Source organism: Pelophylax lessonae (assembly GCF_965119305.1).
Source record: "Pelophylax lessonae genome assembly, chromosome: 9".
Taxonomy (NCBI): Eukaryota; Metazoa; Chordata; class Amphibia; order Anura; family Ranidae; genus Pelophylax; species Pelophylax lessonae.
Window position 1 is genome coordinate 29,119,973 of NC_138776.1, and position 27,147 is coordinate 29,147,119.

General features: G+C 43.8%; 1 protein-coding gene across 1 annotated transcript in view; it reads left to right on the top strand.

The window, feature by feature from the left end:
• Positions 1 to 1,064: 1,064 nt before the first annotated feature.
• The window catches only part of LOC309564184 (ovostatin-like), a 213,213-nt gene continuing 187,130 nt past the window's right edge, over positions 1,065 to 27,147 (top strand). The window contains exons 1-3 of the mRNA XM_082268816.1: positions 1,065 to 1,181; positions 15,592 to 15,775; positions 22,717 to 22,873. Coding sequence (XP_082124942.1) covers positions 1,117 to 1,181; positions 15,592 to 15,775; positions 22,717 to 22,873 — 406 coding nt within the window. The 5' untranslated portion in view covers positions 1,065 to 1,116. The remainder of the gene's footprint in view (positions 1,182 to 15,591; positions 15,776 to 22,716; positions 22,874 to 27,147) is intronic.

A 27,147-nucleotide genomic window follows, 5' to 3' on the forward strand; every position in this document is an offset into this window, starting at 1 on the left:
GTCATCTATGTTGTATTCTGAATAAAATATTGAAATTTGAAATTTCCACATCATTGCATTCTGTTTTTATTCACAATTTGTACAGTGTCCCAACTTTTTTGGAATCGGGCTTGTATGTACTGTATATATATATATATATATATATATATATATATATATACTGTATGTCATGTACATGGTTGGTGAGCCTGATGAGTAGAGGAAGGCCTCTCATACAGTTCTGACTCAAGGGCCACTGATGGTAATACAGTAACCGCTAGAGCACTGCAAGGTAAGATCGCCTTTTTACCAGCCCTGTAGTCTGTGCTGGTAGAGCTCTACCCACCTACAGAGTGGACATCACCAGCTACCTGCTATGGCACTCGTGCCACTCCTTGCCTTTACACTCTCTGTTCTCGCCTTCAGGAGTGTTAGGTGGGAGTTGCAAGAGAAGCCTTCACGTTTCAGTCTTCACCAGGTACGTGATAGTCGTTGTCCTGCTGCATGATATATTTGGGGCCAATCACACGCCTCTCTGATTGTAAGGCATGATGGATAAGTATCTGTCTGTATTTTTCAGCATTGAGAACACCATTGATCCTGATTCCTGACCAAATCTCCGACTCTATTTGCAGAAATGCAGCCCCAAACTTGCAAAGAACCTCCACCATGCTTCACAGTTGGCTGCAGATACTCATTATTGTACCGCTCCAGCACTTCACCAACGCGCTGGCTCCTGCTATAGCCTAATATTTCACATTTTGACTCATCAGTCCAGAGCACCTGCTGCCATTTTCTGCAGCCCAGTTCCTATGTTTCTGTGCATAGTTGAGTCGCTTAGCTTTGTTTCCATGTCCTATGCATAGGAGGCTGCAAGAGAAAGGAGCCACTCTGATACACAAAACCTGGGGCAGTAATCCATTCTTGGCACCAGTTTAAACTGGAACATAAGCAAGGAATAAAAGACAATTCAGCTGCTGTAAGTCTTTTGTGAAGAATCCATATCACTTTAGGCATTTTTGCACAATGGAGAGGAGAATGAGGAAGGAGGAATTCCCCCACTTCCTTCTCAGGTGTATATAGACAGGTGAGCAATGAGGAGCTGGGACAGGTGTGAGGAGTTGTGTACCTGGTGACATGGAGCTGAGAAGTTTGCTGGCCCTGTGCCTTCTGTGTGTCCTCCCTGCAGGCAAGGCTGAGCCGTAAGTAACTTTAAGGAAATGTTACCACTTCTACTTTCCCATTCAAAAAAAAAAATATATATATATATATATATAAATATTTATATATATATATATATATATATATATATATATATATATATATATATTCATATATATACATACACAGTATCTCACAGAAGTGAGTACACCCCTCACATATTTGTAAATATTTTATTATATCTTTTCATGTGACAATACTGAAGGAATGACACTTTGCTACAATGTAAAGTAGTGAGTGTACAGCTTGTATAACAGTGGAAATTTGCTGTCCCCTCAAAATAACTCAACACACAGCCATTAATGTCTAAACCACTGGCAACAAAAGTGAGTACACCCCTAAGTGAAAATGTGGGCCCAAAGTGACAATATTTTGTGTGGCCACCATTATTTTCCAGGACTGCCTTAACCCTCTTGGGCATGGAGTTCACCAGAGCTTCACAGGTTGCCACTGGAGTCCTCTTCCACTCCTCCATGACGAAATCATGGAGCTGGTGGATGTTAGAGACCTTGCGCTCCTCCACCTTCCATTTGAGGATGACCCACAGATGCTCAATAGGATTTAGGTCTGGAGACATGCTTGGCCAGTCCATCACCTTTACCCTCAGCTTCTTTAGCAAGGCAGTGGTCGTCTTGGAGGTGTGATTATTGCCCCGCGGCCCAGTCTCTAGAGGGAGGGGATCGTGCTCTGCTTCAGTATGTCACAGTACATGTTGTCAGTCATGGTTCCCTCAATGAACTGTAGCTCCCCAGTGCCAGCAGCACTCATGCAGCCTCAGACCATGACACTCCCACCACCATGCTTGACTGTAGGCAAGACACACTTGTCTTTATACTCCTCACTTGGTTGCCGCCACACACGCTTGACACCATCTGAACCAAATACGTTTATCTTGGTCTCATTAGACCACAGGACATGGTTCCAGTAATCCATGTCCTTAGTCTGCTTGTCTTCAGCAAACTGTTTGCGGGCTTTCTTGTGCATCATCTTTAGAAGAAGCTTCCTTCTGGGACGACAGCCATGCAGACCAATTTGATGCAGTGTGCGGCCTATCGTCTAAGCACTGACAGGCTGACCCTCACCCCTTCAACCTCTGCAGCAATGCTGGCAGCACTCCTATTTCTATTTCTCAAAGACAACCTCTGGATATGACGCTAAGCATGTGCACTCAACTTTTTTGGCCGACCATGGCGAGGCCTGTTGTGAGTAGAACCTCTACTGGTAGACTGCTGTATGGTCTTGGCCGTGCTGCAGCTCAGTTCCAGGGTCTTGGCAATCTTCTTATGGCCTAGGCAATCTTTATGTAGAGCAACAATTCTTTTTTTCAGATCCTCAGAAAGTTCTTTGCCATGAGGTGCCATGTTGAACTTCCAGTGACCAGTATGAGAGAGAGTGAGAGCGATAACACCAAATTTAACATACCTGCTACCCATTTACTCCTGAGACCTTGTAACACTAACGAGTCACATGACACCGAGGAGGGAAAATGGCTAATTGGGCCCAATTTGGACATTGTCACTTAGGGGTGTGCTCACTTTTGTTGCCAGCGGTTCAGACATTAATGGCTATGTGTTGAGTTATTTTGAGGGGACAGCAAATTTACACTGTTATACAAGCTGTACACTCACTACTTTACATTGTAGCAAAGTGTCATTTCTTCAGTGTTGTCACATGAAAAGATAGAATAAAATATTTACAAAAATATGAGGGGTGTACTCACTTTTGTGAGATACTGTATATATATATATATATATATATATATATATATATATATACACACAGGTGCATCTCACAAAATTGGAATATCATTAAAAAATGTATTTATTTCAGTAATTCAATTAAACGCATCTATATAATATATGAGTTTCACTTTTTGAATTGATATACTGCAATAAACTTTCTGATGATATTTAAATATTATGAGATGCACCTGTATCACACTATATTGTCAAAAGTATTGGGACGCCTGCCTTTACACGCACATGAACTTAAATGGCATCCCAGTCTTAGTCCGTAGGGTTCAATATTGAGTTGGCCCACCCTTTGCAGCTATAACAGCTTCAACTCTTCTGGGAAGGCTGTCCACAAGGATTAGGAGTGTGTCTATGGGAATGTTTGCTCATTCTTCCAGAAGCTAATATGTGAGATCAGACAATGATGTTGGAGAGAAGTCCTGGCTCGCTGTCTCTCGCAATTCTTTACAAAAGTGTTCTATGGGGTTGAGGTCAGGACTCTGTGAAGGCCAGTCAAGTTCCTCCACCCCAAACTCACTCATCCATGTCTTTATGGACCTTGCTTTGTGCACTGGTCCAAATAATTTGGTGGAGGGGTGATTATGGTGTGGGGTTGTTTTTCTGGGGTTGAACTTGGCTCCAGTGAAGGGAACTCTTAAGGCGTCAGCATACCAAGACATTTTGGACCATTTTATGCTCCTTAACTTGTGGGATGGCCCCTTCCTTTTCCGTAATGACTGCGCACCAGTGCACAAAGCAAGGTCCATAAAGACATGGATGAGTGAGTTTGGGGTGGAGGAACTTGATTGGCCTGCACAGAGTCCTGACCTCAACCCTATAGAACACCTTTGGGGTGAATTAGAGGGGAGACTGCAAGCCAGGCCTTCTCATCAAACATCAGTGCCTGACCTCATAAATGCCCTTCTAGAAGAATGATCAAACATTCCCATAAACACACTCCTAAACCTTGTGGACAGCCTTTCCAGAAGAGCTGAAGATGTTATAGCTGCAAAGGGTGGGCAAACTCAATATTGAACCCTACAGACTAATGCTGGCCATACACGCACATAATTTCGGCCGAAAATGGTCGTTTTAGGAAAGATCGTTCGAAAATCGGGCCGTTAGTGAACACAAGTTTACCGAAGATTTTGATCGTGTGCCCAGCTAATATTGATGGATATATAGCGAAAACTTTTATTGTTTCTACAAAAGTTGTTACGTGTATGGTAAAATTGAAACGAAAATAATATTCTGACTCATATTGTGCATGTAATCGAACGATCATTATGATCATGAAAACGATTATGTAAAAGAGTTTATTCTGTAAGTTAGTGGCCAATTTGCTTTCGACTGACGAATAATCGTTCAGTCTGCAAACGGCCGAAATTCTGTGCGTGTATGGCCAGCATAAGACTGGGATGCCATAAAAGTTCATGTGCGTGTAAAGGCAGGTGTCCCAATACTTTTGACAATATAGTGTGTATGTGTATATATATATATATATATATGTATATGCTATTATTAAACATATATAAATAGATTATATACTTATCTCCTATTATTTAAAAACTATAACTATATCTTCTATTATAGTTATATCATTTGCAAATTAGCCACCTAACAATGAATTGGGGTTTCTGTGTTGTACTATACAAGTCTAAATGGGACTTTTATGAAAGGATATTGCAAATTTTTAAGGATTACTTCAGGTAACATGTTACTGCCAATTTGAGTTTGCACATGATGAATTCTGATTTGTTGCTATGGGTTAATGCATTTATGCTGGAGCCGCACGTTGGGGCATATGAACAAAGTGGTGCACCAAACTTTCACGGGTGGTGAATCAATCTCTGCCACTTAGATTGTAGGCTCCTTGAGGGAGCGCTGCATAAGTTGACAGTGCTATATAAGTACCTGAAATAAATTTAAACATGTGAACCTAGAAGGTTTACCTGCAGTGAATGTCAGATTCACTGCTTTATATATATATATATATATATATATATATATATATATATATATATATATGCCTCTATGAGGTTGATTTACTAGAACTGGAAAGAGCCAAATCTGCAGCTGTGCATGGTAGCCAATCAGCTTCTAACTTCCACTTGTTCAATTAAGCTTTAACAGACAATCCTGGAAGCTGATTGGCTACCATGCACAGCTGCACCATATTTTACACTCTCCAGTTTTAGTAAATTAACCCCATTATGTGTTTTGGCAAGATGCGTTTTTATCAAGATCACTAGCAACGCATTTAAACATGTGTCAACGTGCTTTGCAACACATGCTCAGGTGCATTAATGTGCCTTCATGTGCATTATTGTGAACACTGCCCTGCAATGCACATTACATTGCAACCTTTTCTTATGTGTTTCTATTGATTTAAATGGTAAATGCACCTAGTGGTTCAAGACTTAAAAAGTATGTAAACCCAGCACTTCATATTCCTGATCTGTGCCTGCTGTACCATGTACTTGTATGAGAAAGTCTCCTGTTCTCTTTCTATTGCTTCCTTTGTGTGAAATCCTTGGTGTTCCTGTCAGTCCCCCTATTAAAAACTGACCACACTAAGCAGGCAAACACACACCTTGGTCAGTTCTACAGCTGTGCTGGGAACTCAACCTGCTCTCCTCCAATGATAAGACTTGTCCTGACCAGGGATGAGTGCATGGTTTGGTCTGAGCATGAGCTTCGCTGCACAGTGCTGCATTCTACACCCTGATTGGGCAAAGCTTTGCCCAACCAGGGTGCAGTTTAAGCTGGTTGTTAAGGAGCAGGGCTGAGAAGCTGGCCGTGGCATCCCTAACAACCGATGAGTCATCAGCTGTCAATGGGTATCCCTGCTGACAGCTGAATAATAAAAAAAAAAAGTACTGGTTAAAAAATTAAGAAAAAAAAAAACTGCGTGTCCCCCCCCCCACCCTTGTCCTCAGTCATACCACGCCCTTCAGGTCTGGTATGGATTTGGAGGGGAACCCCACGCCAAAATTTAAAACATACGGTGTGGGGTCTCCCCAAAATTAGTACCAGACCCTTATCTGAGCATGCAGTCTGGCAGATCAGGTAAGGGGGGGGGGGGGGGGGAGAGCGCCCTCCCTCTTGAACCATACCAGGCCACATGCCCTCAACATGGGGGGTGGGTGTTTTGGGGCAGGGGGGCTTTGCATGCACCGGTTTGTGATGTCAGAAGTGGCGGGGCCATCGGGTGATGTAGCCAGGAGGCCCCACCCCTTACTTATATAAGAAATGTCAAAGCGCAGAGCAGGCATTTGGTGGAAGGCCTTCGCAGGAGGCTGAGCGTTTTTGATTTTTTTTTTGATTTTTTGGGTCAGCACACGGCATGTTTAACGGTGCAGTTACATCGAGGGACACTATTTATTTCATTTTTATTGTTTAATTAAGGATTTTTTAAAACATGTCTCTTTTCTTTATTACTTTTTGACACTTTTTTAATGAGCCGGTAGGGGTACTATGTACCCGATACTCATTCACATGGGGTGGGATTTTGATAAGCCTCCTGCCCGCAGACCCCCACAACCACTGGCCATATCATTAGGCTCTACGGCCGTTTCGCACCACGCGCATCATCAGGAGCATTGCCAATGTAGCCTTTGTGCAGGGCTGCTGATAGGGGGGACCACCAGTCCTCCTGTAGGGGGCCCGGGCACACAGGGGGGCCCCAACAGCACAAGGAATCAGTGCGGTTGGACAGTGGGGCAATTACAAAAGGATGCCCTGTGCGGCCCTCTGCAGCAGCTGAAACCCAGTTACTCCCCCTCTCGCCAGCTTTCAGCTGCTGCAGGGAAAGACACAGACACAGGGCATCATTCCTGTAATTGCTTCTCCAACACCGATCCCCCCTCCCTGTTCTGCCTGCTTCTGATCCCCCCTCTCCCCATGTGCCCCCCTTTCACTGTGCCGCACCCCCCCCCTTCATTCCTTCCCTGTCCTGTAAAAAAACATATATTAATTAAACATTGTTAATAATTACCCCCCTTACGGACCGTCCACCGTGTATTTACGTCGGTACATTGATGTTAAATACCGGGGTTATGGCAGCAGATAGCAGATAGCTTCCAAACCCCGGTATTTTTCTACACTGCGTTAGCATAAGGGTGCCCCCCCCCCCAGTCATTTTCCCTGCTTACCGGACCTGCCGGTAGGGGGGAACACGATCTGGTCCACTGTCCTCTCAGGCAGGAAGTTGAGTGAGGGCAAGATGGCCCCCACTCCACTCCACAGCCATGGAGGACCGGAGCGACGTCATACGTCGCTTCCTAGCAATGGTTTTAAAGAGCCCATTTTTTTCATTATGAAAAAAAATTACTTTTTTTTTTTTTAGTATAGATGTGAGATGCGAGGTCTTTTTGACCCCAGATCTCACATTAACCAGTTCTGGTCCAGAAGATTTTCCCCCTTAATGACCAGGCCCTATTTTGCGTTTCGGCACTGCATTAATTTAACGGACAATTGCGCGGTTGTGCGATGCTGTACCCAAATAAAATTGATGTCCTTTTTTTCCTCACAAATAGAGCTTTCTTTTGGTGGTATTTGATCACCTGTGCAATTTTTATTTTTTGCACTATAAACAAAAAAAGAGCGACAATTCTGAAAAAAAAACAATCATTTTTACATTCTGCTATATAACATTCCCAAAAAACAAAATTTAAAAATCTAAATTTTTTAACATTTCAGGCCAATTTGTATTCTGCTACATATTTTTGGTAAAAAAAAAAAAAAAATCGCAATAAGCGTATTTTGATTGGTTTGCGCAAAAGTTATCTACTAACTACGGAAAAGATTTATGTAATTTTTATTGTTTTTTTTTGTTTTTTTTACTAGTAATGGCGGTGATCTGCAATTTTTAGTGGGACTGCGACATTGCGGCAGACAGATTGGACCTCTAATTGACATTTTTGACACTTTTGGGGGGACCAGTGAAATTGCTACAGTAATCAGTGCTAAAAATATGCACTGTTACTGTAATAATGCCATTGGCAGGGAAGGGGTTAACCTCGTTGGTGATCAAGGGGTTAAATGTGAGCCTAGGGGAGTGATTCTAACTGTGGGGGGGGCGTGGCTTGTGAAATTATCATAGAGACATGCAATCCTATATAGAAGGATCACAGGGGCTCTGCAATCATTGCTGGGAGAAGAACGGTCAGCTGTGTTTACAACAGCCGACCGTCCTTCTCTCTCAGCAGGAAGTGATCGCGGGTTTCAGGCGGCAATCAGAGCTGCCTGACACACGCGCCGGCTTCCCCGCAGACGATCAGGGGCGGGAGTGCGCCGCCGGTGGCGCGCGATTGCCCCCTAGCTCCTCCCAGGCAAATGACGTACTCCTACGTGGGTTTTGCCTGGGAGAGCCACTCTGCCGCCATATATATATATATATATATATATATATATATATATATACAGTATGCAGTCGGCAAGTGGCTAAAGAGGAGCAGGCAGAACAGGGAGGGGAATTGGTGATGGAGAAGGAATTACAGGAATGATGCCCTGTGTCTGTGTCTCTCCCTGCAGCAGCTGAAAGCTGGAAGGAGGGGGAGGAACTGGTTTTCAGCTGCTGTAGAGAGCCACACAGGGCTTCCTTCTGTAATTGGCCCTCCGCCTGACCGCACTGATTCCCAATGCTGTTGGGTCCCCCTACAGGAGGACTGGTGGTCCCCCCCTATCAGCTGCCCTGCTCAGCAGTATATAGTACATTCCTGCAGATTGCCAAAATGTAAGCACCTGTCTCCTTACAAAGAGCTCCATTTTCCTTCCCAAACACGCTGCTGTCACTTTGATTGTCTACTCTTACAACTCATCAACTTTGTTTTGCAACATTCTGTGGCTATGTAGTAGTCCAAAAACGTGATTCTGGAGGACAGATTGGGTTTTGTCAGCAGTGATAGAAATCTCTTGTAAGGTTCAGTGAATACGATGGAATGTGTGACATCATAATTATAGGAAATATTCATGAAAAGGTGTATTATCCTGGAGCAGCAGGAGCCAATTTCACATAGCTGCCTCTTTCAAGCCAGCCAGAGCTTATATTTTGGAAGCTAGCCAGAATGTTCAATAGTTTGAACTATACAGATGCTTTTTTGTTTTCATTGATTTGTATCATACTATTTGGTGGATCAAGAAAATAAATTTGGCATAGTGTAGAGCATGAATGTCCAATGTTTTGGCTTCTCTGGGCCACATTGAGTGTAGAGAAATTTTCTCGGGCCGCATATAAAATATATACTATAGTTAAAGCGGAGTTCCGGGCAGAGAATCGTTTTTTTTTTGAACATACCCCCGGGACAGTCAGGGCTAGCACATTCCACAATGGCTAGCCTCTGATCTGTCCCGGTTCGCACTTACCTTTTAGAAGAAATACTTACTTAGAAGTTTTCTTCCACAGCGTTTCCATCTCTGTTGTGGGCAGCTGAAGCCGGCGCGGTCCTCTTCTCCGTCTTCTTCCGCGTCTTCGTGTCCCAGAATGCGCTGCACCGGCCCCTCTCGTCACTTCCGGTGCGGCGCCGCATTCCTAAACAGCTTCTGGGCATGCCCAGAAGCTGTTTAGCAGGGGAATGCGGCGTCGCCCGGAAATGACGAGCGGGGCCGGTGCGGCGCATTGATTCCTGGGAGCTATGACGTTTAGCTCCCAGGAATCATCGCGAGGCAGGAAGTGACGGGGTGAGCCGCGGCGCTGGAGGAGGAAGCTGTCATAGGTGAGTATTTACGATCGTCAATAAAAAGGTGAGTAAACAAAAAAAAAAAAAAATAACTATCCAATTCCTTTTCAGGTGCGGCATACCTAGCGGAGGGGCACAAAAAAAAAAAATCTTTTTTGTGCCCGGAACTCCGCTTTAAGGTATATAAGTAATAAAACGCCACTTCGCCCTTCCCGTGCTAAAGCCCCCCCCAGCACTAATTTAACACAACTAGTGGATGATCCCCCCCAGAGGCAGCCTCTGTAGCCGTGCCCCGACTCAACTTCCTTCCTCCCCAGCAAAAAAAAAATCGTCAGGGGGCAGTGGGCTGCATTGCCTGCGGTTCCGGGCCGCATGCAGCCCCTGGGCCGCAGGTTGGACATGCCTGGTGTAGAGGAAGAATACTATTGGGCGAATTTACTAAAAGCAAATAGACTGTGCATTCATATTTCTTAGTAAATGTTACATAGTTACAAAGTCAGGTTGAAAAAAAGACACATCCGGTTCAACCAAAAAAAAAAAAAACAGTATTGAAAACCCAACCATACAATCCCATATACACGCTCCTATACCCGCTGTTGATCCAGAGGAAGGCAAAAAACCCCAGCAAAGCATGATCCAATTTACTACAGCAAAAAATTCCTTCCTCATCCCCCGAGAGGCAATCAGATATTCCCTGGATCAATTTTACCTAAAAAAAAATTTAGTATCGGGTCCCACCAAAGTCGCCCAAAAAAAAAAAATTTAGTACTCATTTATATTATGTACACCTATAGTTACATAGTTAAAGCAGAGTTCCGGCCTCGGGGGTCAAATTTAGATAAAAATACCCCCGGGACAGTCAGGGCTAGTTCATTCCATAACGGATAGCCTCTGTACTGTCCCGGGTCGCACTTACCTTTTAGAAGGAATACTTACCTTGAAAAGTTATTTTCCAGCACTGCCATCTCAGGTGTGGGCAGCTGAAACCAGCGTGTCCTCTTCTGCGGCCTCTTCGGTGACGTCGGAGTCCCACAATGCACAACACCAGCCCTGCCCAGAAGCTGTTTAGCAGGGAATGCCACGCCTGCACTGGAAGTGACGAGCGGGGCCGGTGCAGGCACATTGACTCCTGGGAGCGATGACGTTCAGCTCCCAGGAGTCATCGCAAACCGGAAGTAACGGCGTGGGCCGTGGCCACAGAGGGAGGAAGTGGAAGGAAGATGAGTATATTTTCTTCAATATCAAGGTAAGGGACCAAAAATAAAAATTGGGAGCATCCATTTCTTTTTCAGGTGGCTCTCAGCAAGCGGATGGCCCAAAATCGATTTTTTTCGATTTAAATGTAAATGTGGTAAAGCTTCACTTTGTAAAGAATATCCAATCAGGAACAAGGAAAAAAAAATAGCATGTTTGCTTGCACATGATTGGATGATGGACATCAGCAAAGCTTTACCACATTTACTAAGCTCTGGGAAAAAATGAGTGCAACTGCACTTGCAAACAGTCTATTTGCCTTTATTAAATTCAACCCAAAGTTACAAAATCCTCCAGCCCTCAGTATCACTCGAGGCTATCAGTCTTGGAGATACTTGCACATGTAGCGCCCCCCTCATTGTAACTAAAGGCAAAACATTTTTTAATTGTAGATAGAGTAGGGCCGGCCATACACAGTTTCTGCTGAACCAGCTGAGATTCAACCTGTTAATGGGTTGGCTGATTGTACCAAATCAATCAACTTGGGTAGAACCAGCTTGCCAGATTCTCTTGTGATTAGCTGTAGCAGCCACCAGCGATAATCACTGTCTTCTCCCAGTGGGGATGGCTGCCCCGTCCCTGCCCACAAGTGCCACTCATCAGTGCCACCTATTAATGCCACCCATCAGTGCCGCCTTAACAGTGCTCATCAGTACAGCCTATCATTGCAGCCTATCAGTGCCCATCAGTGTACTCTCATCAGCGCACATCAATGAAGGCAAAAAATTACCTGTTTGCAAAATTTTATAACAAACTATAAAAACTGTTTTCTTTTTTCAAAATGTTGGTCTTTTTTTGTTTGTTTAACACAAAACTAAAAACCCCAGTAGTGATTAAATACCACCAAAAGAAATTTCTATTTGTGTGAAAAAAAGAATGATAAAAATGTCATTTGGGTACAGTGTTGCATGATGGCATAATTGTCATTCAAAGTGCGACTGAAAACTTAGCATGGGCAGAAAGGTGGTTTAGGTGCCCAGTAGGCAAGTGGTTAAAATACAGGTTTTTTCTTTACTTGTCAGGTTGCGTTAACTGACATAATCTGCAGATGGAAGTTAATTCCTTTCATCTGTAGATGAATAAACAGAATAGATACAAAAGTAACTATATTACTTTGTATCTTTCTATTTCCCATATGAACAGTGTTGTTGATAAACAAATCAGACAGATTTTTTTTGACAGCTGCAGCTGTCAGAGTGGTTCTGTGCACACAGCAACTCTGGCTTTGATTAATCAGAGCTGAAAATTGCTGGGGAGTGGGGGGGGGGGGGGGGGGACTGGACATGCTACACACATCCTAGCAATCATAAAGGGGGCTCCTATATTCCTCCTACCTACTTAGGACACTAAAACCTGCCGACTTTAAGAACCCTTGCTTCCATCAGAAGCAAATAACAAAGTGATAATCTCTTTTTAGGAGTAGAATACTTAAAGCGGAGTTCCACGCAAAAGTGGAACTTCACTTATATGCTTCCTCCCCCACCACCGGTGCCACATTTGGCACCTTTCAGGGGGGAGGGGGGAACAGGTACCTGTTTTTGACAGATACCCTTCCCCACTTCCGGGAGACAGTACCGCGGCACTGTACCTTGGAAGTTCGGCCCCCTCCTTCTTCCTCCGCCGCCGGGCCAATTATAAAGTGCAGCACGCTTTGCACATGCACAGTAGGGAACCTGCAGAGCACTACCGGGTTCCCTTACCCCAGATGGCAGCACCCAAGAGCCGACACGAAAATTGGCTTTGGGGGCCAACATCGCAAGGCTACCTGGACAGGTAAGTTCTATATCTCAAAGTCAGCAGCTACAGTATTTGTAGCTGCTGACTTTTAATTTTTTTCATGGGGGGGGGGGGTAGAACTCCGCTTTAAAGTGTTTGTAAACGATCACCTTGTAAAACAACCCATTCAGTTTTAAATAGAAATGAAAGGCAAAACATATTTGTATAGATATAAAAATAAATAAATAAATACCTTTTTTCTCTTTTCTTAATATAAGTGATCACTTTCCCTCTGTTCTCACCTGTATAAGAGCTGGGGGAGGAGAAATAGCAGTACACCGGGCTTACCAGTGAATGGCTGAGTAGCGGGGACGTGTCAGGACAAGTCTGATTATTAGAGGAGAGTACACTGAATTCCCAGCATTGCTAGAGAACTGGCCACAATGTGTTCTCCTGCCTAGTATGGTCAGTTTTAATTAGGTAAGCAGAGGGAGTGGCAGGACCACCAGGGATTCCACACAAGGGAAGCAATACAAAGTGAACAGGAAACTTTCTCATACAAGTATATGGTACAGCAGCCACATATCAGGAATATGAAGAGTTGGGGTAACAAACACTTTAAAGTTTACAGCAGATGTAAATTCCTCCATACATGCCTCCTTCGCCGGCAGTGCAATCTTCACCCAGTCTTCTTCTTGATTCAGCAACTTCAGCCATCTTGACTAGCCACCCCAGGATGACTTACCTGCTGCATGTGCACATGGGAATTAATTCATCCTGGCTCCAAAGAATGCAGAGAATGTACTCTGAGTTGTGCACATGTAGTGTGGAGAACATTTAGGAGGAACATTACCGGCAGGAAGGTGGGGTCACTTACCTGGGACATGTCTTCAGATCAGCTGCTCTTTCTTGGTGCATATTTTTTTCCAGGTAAGTGAGATAGAGAGATAGCCAGGCAATTTTAAAGTTCACCATTAGCAGTCTGCATTTTTCATGACAGGTGCTCTTGTGCTAAAGTATTCATGTGCTAACAAGGAGCATGTTCATAGGAGGTGAGGGTAGAGAGATGGACCCAACAGTCCAGTCACAGGCTGGGGAAGGGTAAGACCCGTAAATGTTACTGAACTGGAAAAATCAGGTCATCTCCCCTGCCAAACCTGGCTGAGCTGTGTGTCAAAGCAGTGTATATCTTGGGGCTGGATGGATATACATTCTCAGGCAGGTGAAATGGCCCTCATACAGTGCTTTGCGAAAGTATTCGGCCCCCTTGAACTTTTCGACCTTTTGCCACATTTCAGGCTTCAAACATAAAGATATAAAACTGTAATTGTTTGTGAAGAATCAACAACAAGTGGGACACAATCATGAAGTGGAACGAAATTTATTGGATATTTCAAACTTTTTTAACAAATAAAAAAACTGAAAAATTGGCAAATTATTCAGCACCCTTAAGTTAATACTTTGTAGCGCCAACTTTTGCTGCGATTACAGCTGTAAGTTGCTTGGGGTATGTCTCTATCAGTTATGCACATCGAGAGACTGAAATTTTTGCCCATTCCTCCTTGCAAAACAGCTCGAGCTCAGTGAGGTTGGATGGAGAGCGTTTGTGAACAGCAGTTTTCAGTTCTTTCCACAGATTCTCGATTGGATTCAAGTCTGGACTTTCACTTGGCCATTCTAACACCTGGATATGTTTATTTGTGAACCATTCCATTGTAGATTTTGCTTTGTGTTTTGGATCATTGTCTTGTTGGAAGACAAATCTCTGTCCCAGTCTCAGGTCTTTTGCAGACTCCATCAGGTTTTCTTCCAGAATGGTCCTGTATTTGGCTCCATCAATCTCCCCATCAATTTTAACCATCTTCCCTGTCCCTGCTGAAATAAAGCAGGCCCAAACCATGATGCTGCCACCACCATGTTTGACAGTAGGGATTGTGTGTTCAGGGTGATGAGCTGTGTTGCTTTTACACCAAACATAACGTTTTGCATTGTTGCCAAAAAGTTTGATTTTGGTTTCATCTGACCAGAGCACCTTCTTCCACATGTTTGGTGTGTCTCCCAGGTGGCTTGTGGCAAACTTTAAACGACACTTTTTATGGATATCTTTAAGAAATGGCTTTCTTCTTGCCACTCTTCCATAAAGGCCAGATTTGTGCAGTATACGACTGATTGTTGTCCCATGGACAGAGTCTCCCACCTCAGCTGTAGATCTCTGCAGTTCATCCAGAGTGATCATCGGCCTCTTGGCTGCATCTCTGATCAGTCTTCTCCTTGTATGAGCTGAAAGTTTAGAGGGACGGCCAGGTCTTCATAGATTTGCAGTGGTCTGATACTCGTTCCATTTCAATATTATCGCTTGCACAGTGCTCCTTGGGATTTTTAAAGCTTGGGAAATCTTTTTGTATCCAAATCCGGCTTTAAACTTCTCCACAACAGTATCTCGGACCTGCCTGGTGTGTTCCTTGTTCTTCATGATGCTCTCTGCGCTTTAAACGGACCTCTGAGACTATGACAGTGCAGGTGCATTCATACGGAGACTTGATTACACACAGGTGGAATCTATTTATCATCATTAGTCATTTAGGTCAACATTGGATCATTCAGAGATCCTCACTGAACTTCTGGAGAGAGTTTGCTGCACTGAAAGTAAAGGGGCTGAATAATTTTGCTCGCCCAATTTTTCAGTTTTTTATTTGTTAACAAATTTTTAAATATCCAATAAATTTCGTTCCACTTCATGATTGTGTCCCACTTGTTGTTGATTCTTCACAAAAAATTAGTTTTATATCTTTATGTTTGAAGCCTGAAATGTGGCAAAAGGTCGCAAAGTTCAAGGGGGCCGAATACTTTCGCAAGGCACTGTATATGCATATCACCTTTGTATTTAGTGGTTTGCCTGGAGTTTAGGTTTAAAGGAATTCTGTACTGAGACGTGTATGAAGGTTGTCAAATGTGACCCCGTGAAAGTGTTGGTTTCCTGGCTGACTTTTCTTCCCCTCTTTTGTCAGACGAATTTCAGTTTCCATCCCTAGTGTCCTGAAGAGTGGAGAGACCGGGAAGGCATGTCTGACAGCCAAACGACACACTGACCCCATGGATGTTCAGGTTATTCTTGAAGTTGGTGAAACAAACTACACCATTATCAATGAGCAGTTCCCACCTGGTGACATCTTTAACACCTATGAAATACAGGTAATTGGGATATTTTACTTGTAAAATGGATAGCAGAAGTAACTCCCATTACAGGAAGGCCTTGACTGGTATGGTGACTGTTATTAAAGTGCATATTAAGGCTAAACTTTCTTTAGGTAGAATGATGAAAGGTTAGAAGGTGTCAGCTAAGTTTCAAAAGGGATTTCCAATTGCTTCCTATCCTAGTGACAAACAATGAAACCACCTTGAGGAAGAGAGGGTCTAACTCTATTCCTTAAAGATAGCTTTTCAGTGTGCTGTTGCTCCTGAACAGGCTGTGGTTGGAAGGTGGCACCACTGTATTTCTTAAAGCCCAGTTGAAGCATAATTATTTACCATGAAGAAGTCAAAACTACCAATCTACGAGTCGTGTTTGCTGCAGCTTGTAGCTTCAAGCTTGAATTACCCTGTACATTAGAGGGCTAGACTGCCTTTCAGTAGAGTGCAGTGGTCCAGATCTTCAGCTGTACTATATGCCTTCTGCCTAGTACTCCAATCACCAGCACTCACACTCCCTGAGCATGGCTATTGATTGGAGCTACAGACAGATGAGCAACACTTCCAAGCCCTTAGATTGGCTAACAAGCAAATGTACTGTCGGTGCAGCACCTATTCCCTGCGCTCTGAGTGGTAAAATCCTCTATCCAACCTGACTGTAGACTTGTAGATGAGAACAGATGACATAGCAACTTGATAATACTTCAGCCTTGCAGCCCCTCGCTGGACCAGGGTGGTCCGGAAACACTATAAACGACAACAAACACAAGGGCGCACCGGCCTAGTGCATTATCTCTTACACAGGTTTATTAAAATAATAGATTAAAAATACTCACAAACGAGCTTCTTGATAAAAAGCACATCAAATAGATATAAAATCCTCAGCAACAAGATCGGGATTGAATCGTCCCCTGAAGCTGTGTAGGCTTCCCAGAAGCTCTGAGGAAGAGGCGCCGCCTCAAAACACGTAAGCCTGCACAGCTTCAGGGGACGATTCAATCCCGATCTTGTTGCTGAGGATTTTATATCTATTTGATGTGCTTTTTATCAAGAAACTCATTTGTGAGTATTTTTAATCTTTTATTTTAATAAACCTGTCTAAGAGATAATGCCCTTAGATTGGCTCACTGGGCTGTTTACACAGTAGAAAGCTTGTCCCATTTCCAGGGAAAGTCCACAATCAGGATTAAACATGGCGTCACACCAACATTTCCAGGGTAGAAAAAAACTTTAATCAACCTGCCCAGTATAATAAAGTTTTTACTATGATGGAAACGTTGGTGTGCAGATGTTTTTCTTCCCGATTGTGGCTATTGGGGTGAGGGGCATCAGACTGCTGGAGACCCTGGCAACAACACTGTGTTATAAGCAGCCCAGCTTTTCAGCTCTCTAGGGTAGCCTTTCTCAACCAGGATTCCATCAGTGGTTACTTGAGCAATTTCTTGAGTCCCATGAGTAACCACTGACGCCAATTATTTTTTTAACTATTGTATCTGTAAGAGGGACATCCTTCCCACTAACTTGCAATGTAAACGACATTCTTCCCACTGATCGCCAATGTAAGGAGTGTTCTTCCTATTAATTGCCAATTGAAGGAGCATTCTTCCTATTGGCCACCAATGTAAAGGACATTCTTCCACTGATCAGTGTGATCACCAATGTAAAGAGTGTTCTTCCTGTTAACTGCCAATGTAAGGAGCATTCTTCCTATTGGCAGCCACCAATGTAAAGGACATTCTTCCACTGACCACCAATGTAAGGAGTGTTCTTCCTATTAACTGCCAATGTAAGGAGCATTTTTCCTATTGGCCACCAATGTAAACGACATTCTTCCCACTGACCACCAATGTAAGGAGTGTTCTTCCTGTTAACTGCCAATGTAAGGAGCATTCTTCCTATTGGCCACCAATGTAAAGGACATTCTTCCCACTGATCACCAATGTAAGGAGTGTTCTTCCTGTTAACTGCCAATGTAAGGAGCATTCTTCCTATTGGCGGCCACCAATGTAAAGGACATTCTTCCACTGACCACCAATGTAAGGAGTGTTCTTCCTGTTAACTGCCAATGTAAGGAGCATTCTTCCTATTGGCCACCAATGTAAAAGGACATTCTTCCCACTGATCACCAATGTAAGGAGTGTTCTTCCTGTTAACTGCCAATGTAAGAAGCATTTTTCCTATTGGCCACCAATGTAAACGACATTCTTCCCACTGACCACCAATGTAAGGAGTGTTCTTCCTGTTAACTGCCAATGTAAGGAGCATTCTTCCTATTGGCCACCAATGTAAAAGGACATTCTTCCCACTGATCACCAATGTAAGGAGTGTTCTTCCTGTTAACTGCCAATGTAAGGAGCATTCTTCCTATTGGCGGCCACCAATGTAAAGGACATTCTTCCACTGACCACCAATGTAAGGAGTGTTCTTCCTGTTAACTGCCAATGTAAGGAGCATTCTTCCTATTGGCCACCAATGTAAAGGACATTCTTCCCACTGATCACCAATGTAAGCAGTGTTCTTCTTATTAACTGCCAATGTAAGGAGCATTCTTCCTATTGGCCACCAAAATAAAGGACATTTTTCCACTGATCACCAATGTAACAAGGATTATTCCCACTAGCTACCAGTGTAAGGGGTCCCTTTTCTCACTGGCCACCAATTTATGAAGGTCCTTCACCCAAAAGACCTCAATATGAGGGGTCCTTCTTTACAGATCAGCAATGTAAGTGAGCTCCATGCCACTGCCTACCAATGTAAAGGGACATTTCTCTGACCACCAGTGTAGAGGGGCATTTAGTTCCTAGTAATGAAACACCACATATTTCATGGTTAGACTTTCTTTTCTGGTCATTAACCACTTCAGATCCGGAAGGTTTTACCCCCTTAATGACCATGCCATTTTTTCAATTCGGCACTGCATTACTTTAACTAACAATTGCGTGGTCGTGTGACTCTTTACCTAAATACAATAGATGTCCTTTTTTTCCCCCACAAATAGCGTTTTATTTTGGTGGTATTTGATCACCTCTACGGTTTTTAGATTTTGCGCTATAAACAAAAAAAGAGCGGCAAGTTTGAAAAAAAACACAATATTTTTTACTTTCTGCTATTCTGCTATAAAACATTCCCAACAAAAAAAATTTAAAAATCAAAATTGTTTTTATCAGTTTAGGCCAATTTGTTTTCTGCTACATATTTTTGGTAAAAAAAAAATCCCAAATGCGTATTTAATTGGTTTGCGTAAAAGTTATAGCGTTTACAAACTACAGGATAGATTTTTTGGACTTTTTATTTGTTTATTTATTTTTTACTAGTAATGGCGGCGATCAGCGTTTTTTAGTGGGACTGCGACATTGCAGTGGACAAATCTGACACTTTTTGGGGATCACTGACACCAATACAGTAATCAGTGCTACTGTAAATAATATGAACTGTTACTGTATAAATGACGCTGGCAGGGAAGAGGTTAATACTGGCGGTGATCAAGGGGTTAAATGTATGCCTACTTGTGCTTGCTAACTGTGTTGGGGGAGGGCTCTGTGACAGGCACACAGAGATCGGTGTTTCAGCTTAGCTGAGACACACGATCCCACTGTGCCTGTCTGACAGGAGAGCCGCCTGCCTTGTTTACATAGGCAGACGGCTCTTCTGTCAGTGTCTCTGAAGATCGCGGGAGGCCGGTGGCAATCAAGCTCGCTCCTCCCTCGGTCTGGCTCCTGCTGTGTCTAATCACAGCGGGAGCGCGGCTCCAGTGGCGCGCGTGCACATAATCACGCAGATCTACGTGACTATGCGCAGCCGAGCCGCCCTGTGTGTAAGTAAATCTGTGTGGGCCAGTTGCCAATTGGTTAACACTTATTTGTTTTGTTTTAATTATTACTGAATAAAATTGAGTCATGTGGTGCAGCCCCAGGTGTCAAATACAGAAACTACACCACATTTCTTATTCTTTTATTTATTCCTGCATCTCTTGTATCCCAGCTAATATACCCTGAGCGGTAGATTTATTAATTAATTGGTCGGGGTTCCCTGAGACTTGAAAGTTATTTCAAGAGTTCCTCCATGATAAAAGAGTAGAAAAAGGCAGCTCTATTGTCCTTTTATCACAGGGTATTTTAACTCTTGCTGCAGCAAAAAAGACTATATAACAGTAATAACAAAAGGTGTTTAATATTTATGTAGCCTGGCATCAATACAGTAAAGGACAGAGCTTTTTTGGGGGGGTTTTACTTGATGTTACCAGCCTGGCTGTGCTGTCTAGAAGAGATTAATCGCAAAGGTGGTTGAACAAAATACTTTGTCAGATAAGACCATTCATGTACATTTAGCTGTTTGGTTGCTGCTTCACGTTAAAGGTTAAGTTCACCTTTGGGAACATGTTACATGTTCCATTCATTTTTAGGGTGCAACATGTAATATGTTCCTAATGCTGCAGCCACTGCCCGATCCCCTGTGACAGTAGTGCGGGGAGAAGTTCCCCATACTAGCTGTCAGTTTTGGAAAGCAGTGCGGCTGCATCTCTGTGTATAAATGAAATACAAATCCCGATTTGCGGATGTCGGCTTGCAGTTCTCAATGAACTACCACGGAGCTGTGGAGCACCTTGGTGGTTCATTGATTCCTCCTGTCAGTGTATCTGTCTGCCCGTAAAGTATTTACAGGCATACAGATGCACTGACAGGTCTGCTGGAGACCTGCATGGCACCAGTGATCTGTTAAATGCTGGTGCAATGCTTTACAGGCTTTAATAAAAATGTTTGGCTGTACTTCCCCTATGGCTCCCCTATGGCTCACAGGAGTTCAGTTCATTCTGCACTCTTGTGACCTGTATATAGCAGACAGCTGGCTGAAGCCTGCTGTCAGCTGATGTCACAGAACCGGTCCAGGCTCTGGCAAGATCGCAATAGTGGAGTCACGATCCGCCCACGTGGTAGGACTGACACCTGACTCCTTTCACCTTTCAGCAAGATGCTGGGAGCCTGAGCCGACCTCTCCCACCCCATCCACAGCCCAGCTGTCCAGGTCTTACCTTGCTTTCCTGTTGGCAGCCATCTTGGACATGTGCAGACTGCTGTCATTTATAAACTCTGTTTGCATCCTCACTTGCCTGCTGCCTGGGTGTCACTCAGTGATGATGTTGCACACCTGACTATATATATCACCTGTTGGCTTGCAGTCCTTTGCCCTTGTGTTTGTGCTCCAAGGACATCACTGCTAGCAGTCTTCTGTTCTCCGTGCTCTCCCGTGCATGACCTGGCTTGGCTGACGACTTCCCTGGCTCCCAACTCCGCATCGGCAGACGACCCGGCATCGGCAGATGACCTGGCATCAGCAGACGACCCACCTCTGGACTCGATCCCGGCTTGGATGACTACCCGCACTTGACTTGACCCTGGCTGTTCCTGATTTCGCTCCTCACTCTTGCTGTGCATTTATTGTTGTTGCTCTAAAAAACTGCTTTATTTTACTTGCATCCTCATGTGGTCTGGTTTCCTGGCACCCTGGCACCAGCACTCCAGTGAGCTGCTTACTAAAAGTCACCAGCTCTCTGCTCGTGGAGCTGTGAGAACCGAGTGATCAGCATCGTTCGATCGCTCAGTTCTCAGTGTTAGAGCTGGCGGAGGACAGATGCAGCAGCGGACCAATGCTGCATCCACCTAGGCAAGTTTAAATCTTAAAAAAAAAAAAAAAATTCCCCCACTCAGAGGCGTAACTAGAACCTTAAGGGCCCCGGTGCAAGAAACCATGAAGGGCCCCCCGGACCTCTGGCCGGGGCCCTTCCCTTCAAGCCTGGGGCCCTTTACTCTCAATGCGGGGCCATTTATTATGGTCCCGCAGTGGGATCCTTTCACAATTTCTGCAGTGGACCCCCTTCCTGCCATCTTGGGGCCTCCCCACGGTGGTGGAATGCCAGGGCCGGTTGCAAGTGTGACCTTTGTAATCCTGGAAGTTCTCCCACTGGTGTCAGTAGTTTTTATTTTTTGGTATTTTAATTGTATTATTTTTTATCATTTTATTTTATTTTTTTTTTACAATGTCACTGACTATGACTCTGTCCATTCAGAAAAGGAAGAAGCTGATAAATTACATATTTACCGACCCCTTCCTGGTTCTCTATTGTGGTTCTTCTGCAGCCGGCAGGAGAGGGGAGGAAGCACAGTTGGGGGGGGGGCAGCACAGTAGGGGGGGCCAGGGGACCACCCAGGGGCCCAAAGACAGCAGAACACAAGTAAACTTAATCGGAGGAGTGGCGGGGGCAGCATACAAAGGAACCAATCTCCTCCATGTTCCTTTCTGCAGCTACGGGAGGAAAAATGAGGACAGTGATTTCTCTACTTGCTGCCCTCACCGCCCCTCCTATCCAGGTGTACAGGCAGGGCCGGATTAAGAGCATCATGGGCTTGGTGCTGAGGATTTTGAAGGGCCTTAAGGGCCGTGCCTTGCCATGCACCCAGAGGAGGAAGGGTGCAGCCATGCATGCCTAATTCAACATGGGATGCTGTCTCTGAAGCCCATAAACACATCCATGCATTGGCAACTGTCCCTCCTTGTCCGGCCTTCGCGCTGTGTGGGGAGGTTCTGAGGGTGCTGCCTGGGGAAGCGAGCATAGAAGCCAGACTTCTGTGTTTACAAGTGACAGAAGAGCGGTAACAGTGAATATGGCCAACCCGGGGCCTATATAAAAGGAAGGGGCCTGGAGCTGCAGCTCCAATAGCCCCTACGTTAATCTGGCCCTGTGTACAGGGGAGCCGCACAGGCCCCCTGGAGCATGGGGCCCGGTTGCAATTGCAACCTCTGCAACCCCTGTAGTTACGCCCCTACCACCACTTCTCTTTTTCGTATCATATTGTAATACCAAACAATCTCAGACTTCTTTCTGATATTACAATATGTCAATCAAATAGTTTACCATTTTTGGTCTGATTATTCTCCCATCTACGCAGGTGCCAAAAGTAGAAGAACCGACTCCAGTGTTCCTTCTTGTCTGCGCTGTCAGTGGGAACTACAACTACACGGCTCGCAGGTCTGTGGTCATTGTAACAACCGGCAATGTAGCCTTCATCCGGACAGACAAGGAACTCTACAAGGGTGGCCAGAAGGGTAAATTTATATTTATAGGCATTGAACAGGAAATCTAGTATGTTTTTAGTGAGCCTATATATAGAGGCAGTCCCCGGGTGACAAACAAGATAGGGTCTGTAGGTTTGTTCTTAAGTTAGATTTGAATGTAAGTTGGAACAGGTAAATTTTTTAAGAGTAACTCCAGGCAAAAAAAACATTTTTAGTTTTTTCGGATAGCATAGGTACGGGTTAACACCCCCTGTACCTTTTGTTTTGCTGTCTGTGCCCCCGTACAGAATATTTCATCTCACTTTCGGTCCCTGTGACAATGGGATTTTGAAAATTTTCGGTTATTGTGGAAACAAGGATTGGTGGTAAAGCTTCAAATCTTCCCATGAGAACTCTAAGACCCCTTTCAGGTGGGCGATCCCCTCAGGACCACCTGTCAGTTTTTCAGGCAGACCTGATCAGACCCCCTATCCACCCCTATGGAGTGCCCAATGTCAGCAGTGACATGTTCACTGACACCCGCCACTATCTGATCTGATCCTCTCTGCCAAATCCAGATGGCTACCCTACTTTCCATCGATCTGGAGGATCAAATCGGATAAGATTGAGTGAAAACGGTTAGACGGTCCGTTTTGACCTGATTTCCCCATGGGGAGAGCAGGACTCTGTCCGTCTCTGCTTTGCACAGTGACAGTTAGTGGAGGCCGACCTGTCATCCGCCTACTCAGCGGGGATAAGCGGAGTCAGCCAAGGGACCGCTCATGTGAAATGATGCTTACAGGAGTAAATTTCCCTTCTTAGGGGTAGATTTCCTCTCACTTACTGTTGTCTGCCTCCATTTCTAAGTATTAGTTGTATGTAGATTGGATGTTTGTAACTCGGGGACCGCCTGTATTATGATATGATTGGGGTATACCCGTAAGTCATTTTACTGTGCCATTTTATATTTTCATATGTTGGTTCTTACATACTTTTAATGCATTTGCAAATTGGCCACTAGACATTGGCTCTAAATTTGACTCTGCCCTATTAAACCTGTTGAGATAATGGCCGCATCACCAAGAGGGCATTGTATATGGTATGGCTTCTGACTCTGACCTATGTTTAAAAGATCATCAATACATTACAACCACCATGTAATGCCTAAAGTGATTGTAAGGACATATTTTCTATTTTTTTTAAATAGCAAGCATGTCTTAGTTACCTACTCTGTGTAATGGCTTTGCACAAAGCAGCCCCAATCCTCCTCTTCCTGAGTCCCCAGCCGGTGCTCCTGGCCTCCTTCCTCCCAAGTCATCTCTGTGTGTTTATAAGACACACAAAGCACAGTTCAGCTTCACGCTTTGCTCCCTTCTCTCTGGCTGTGATTGACAGCAGCAGGAGCCAATGGCTGCCAATGAGGGAGAGAGCCGAGAGAGCCCCTGCTCTCATGCACGTCGCTGGACCAAGATCAGGCTCAGGTAAACATAAGGGGGGCTGGGGAGGTGGGAGAACTGCAAGAAGAAGGTTTTTTACCCTAAAGTGATTGTAAAGTCTCTTTTTTTTTAGTTAAAAATTACAAATTTGTTATACTTACCTCCTCTGTATAGTTGGTTTTGCACAAGGCAGCCCGGGTCCTCCTCTTCGGTTCTCCTGGCCCCTCCTTCCTGTTGAGTGCCCCCACAGCAAGCAGCTTGCTATGGGCACACCTGAGCTGAGTCACTGCTCCGTGTGTTCCTTCATACATGGAGCCGCGGGCCGGGCCGACCCCACCCCCTTTCTCTCCTCTTTGGCTGACTGACTTTGATTGACAGCAGTAGGAGTCAATGGCACCATGCTGCTTTCTTAGCCAATAAGGAGGATAGTCCTGGGCAGCCGAAACATTCTTGAAACATCACTGGATCTAGAGTGACCTCAGGTAGGTAACAGGGGGCCTGAGGGGGGCTGCTGCACACTGAAGGTTTTTTATCTTAATGCATCAGAGACAATTGCCTACTGTTCATGATACTTTTTTTATTTGCACTAACATACAATTTTTCAGGCCAAGCTTTCGGGGGTATGTCCCCTTCATCAAGGTCCAAGCAGTAGTGCATTAAGATAAAAAACATTCTGCCTTTAAAACCACTTTAAAAGCATAACAGAACCTGTGTATGCAACCAGGCATGGCTTTTACAACCACTTTAACCACTTTACCACCGGAGGATTTTGCTGTCTTATGTCCAGGCCACTTTTTGCGATTCTGCACTGTGCGAATTTAATTGACAATTGCGCGGTCATGCAACGCCATACCCAAACGAAATTTAAGTTCTTTTTTTCCCATAAACAGAGCTTTCTTTTGATGGTATTTGATCACCTCTGCGCTTTTTATTTTTTGCGATAATAATGAAAAAGTGCGAAAATTTTGAAAAAATAACATTATTTTTCTACTTTGACAGTTAAAAAATATCCAATATATTCAATTTTTGTCATATATTTAGGCCAAAATGTATTTAGCTACATGTCTTTGACAAAAAAATTCTCAATGAGCGTATTTTTAACCGCTTTATGACCGGAAGGTTTTACCCCATTCCTGACCAGGCCATATTTTGCGATTCGGCACAGCGTTACTTTAACGGAATCTGCGCGGTCGTGCAACGCTGTACCCAAATTAATATTTTTTTCCCCACAAATAAAGCTTTCTTTTGGTGGTATTTGATCACCTTTTACTTTTTGCGCTATAAACAAAAAAAGAGCGACAATTTTGAAAAAAAAAAAACAATATTTTTCAAATTTTTTATATGAAATTCCCCCCCAAAAAAATGTAAAAATCAAAATTTGTTATCATTTTAGGCCAATTTGTTTTCTGCTACATATTTTTGGTAAAAAAAATGGCAATAGGCGTATTTTGATTGGTTTGCGCAAAAGTTATTGCGTTTACTAACTAAGGGAAAGATTTCTGTCATTTTGGGTGTTTTTTTTTTTAACGAGTAATGGCGGCGATCTGCGATTTTTTTGCGGGACTGCGACATTGTGGCGGACAGATCGGACCCTTGACTGACATTTTTGACACTTTTGGGGGTACCAGTGACATTACTACAGTAATCAGTGCTATAAATATACACTGTTACTGTAAAAATGACACTGGTAGGGAAGGGGTTAATTTTTATTGGAGAGGGAGGGGTTAATGTATGCCTGGTACTTACTGACGTGTGTGGGGGGAGGGGACTGAGTGACACAGGGACAGATCGCAGGTTGAGCTATGCAGAGATGTATAGTAACGAAGTAGAACTACTTAAGTACTGTACTTAAGTACCGAAATGCGGTATCTGTACTTTCCTAGAGTAGAATTTTTTTCTCCTACTTCTACTTTTACTTCACTACATTTTTTCGATGATTTCAATACTTCTACTCAAGTATTTTTTTTTTGTGCTGCATAGTTACTCGTTACTTTTAAAAAAATTACCACTGCCAGAACAGTAGATGGAAGGTTGCATAAAGCTCAAAAAAATGTGTATAATGTCATTTGTAAATCAGCGCATACGAAAATAAAGGCTGTGTATAATAAAAGCTGCTATACCAAATCTTTCCAATAAAAAGAAAATATGAAACAAACAAATAAATGGTGCTACAGCGCTTAAAGTGCATCAAGAAACTACTAACAAACACAGGTTAATCATTTGAATAAATCATTTGAAATAATAAAAAACAATATGATGTTCAAACTTTTGACTTCTTTCTTTAATAACTACATAACACAGTACTTGTACTTCTACTTTCAGTACTTGAGTAGAAATTTTTTTTCAAAACTACTGGTACTTTTTACTTTTAGTACTTAAGTAGCAAATTTTTTGAAAAAACTACTTGCAATACTTAAGTAAAAAAAATGTTGAATACTTTAGTACTTCTACTTAAGTAACTTTTTCTGCGAGCACTTCCACTTCTACTCAAGTCACTTTTTGATTGAGCACTTGTACTTTTACTCAAGTAGAAATTTTGAGTACTTTATACAAGTCTGGAGCTATGCTGAACACTGCAATCTGTCACTGTCTGTCACTTAGGAGATCCGCCCGCTTTGTTTACAAAAGTGGGCGGATTTCCACACTAGATCCCCGACGATCGGGGAAGAGCAGGGGTGATCACCGCCGCTCCTCCCCTGGCCCGACTCCCGCTGTAACTGAATACAGCAGGAGCGAGCCTCCGGCGCCGCCGAGAGAGGGGAATGTCTGGTGATGTAGGTCTACGTCGCCAGACGATAATGAATAATGGCTTTCATTCTACTTTTGAACAGGAGGGGAGGATTGGAACTCTTGTTGGGTTTTTACTGCCATTTGGGGCCCCATTAGAGA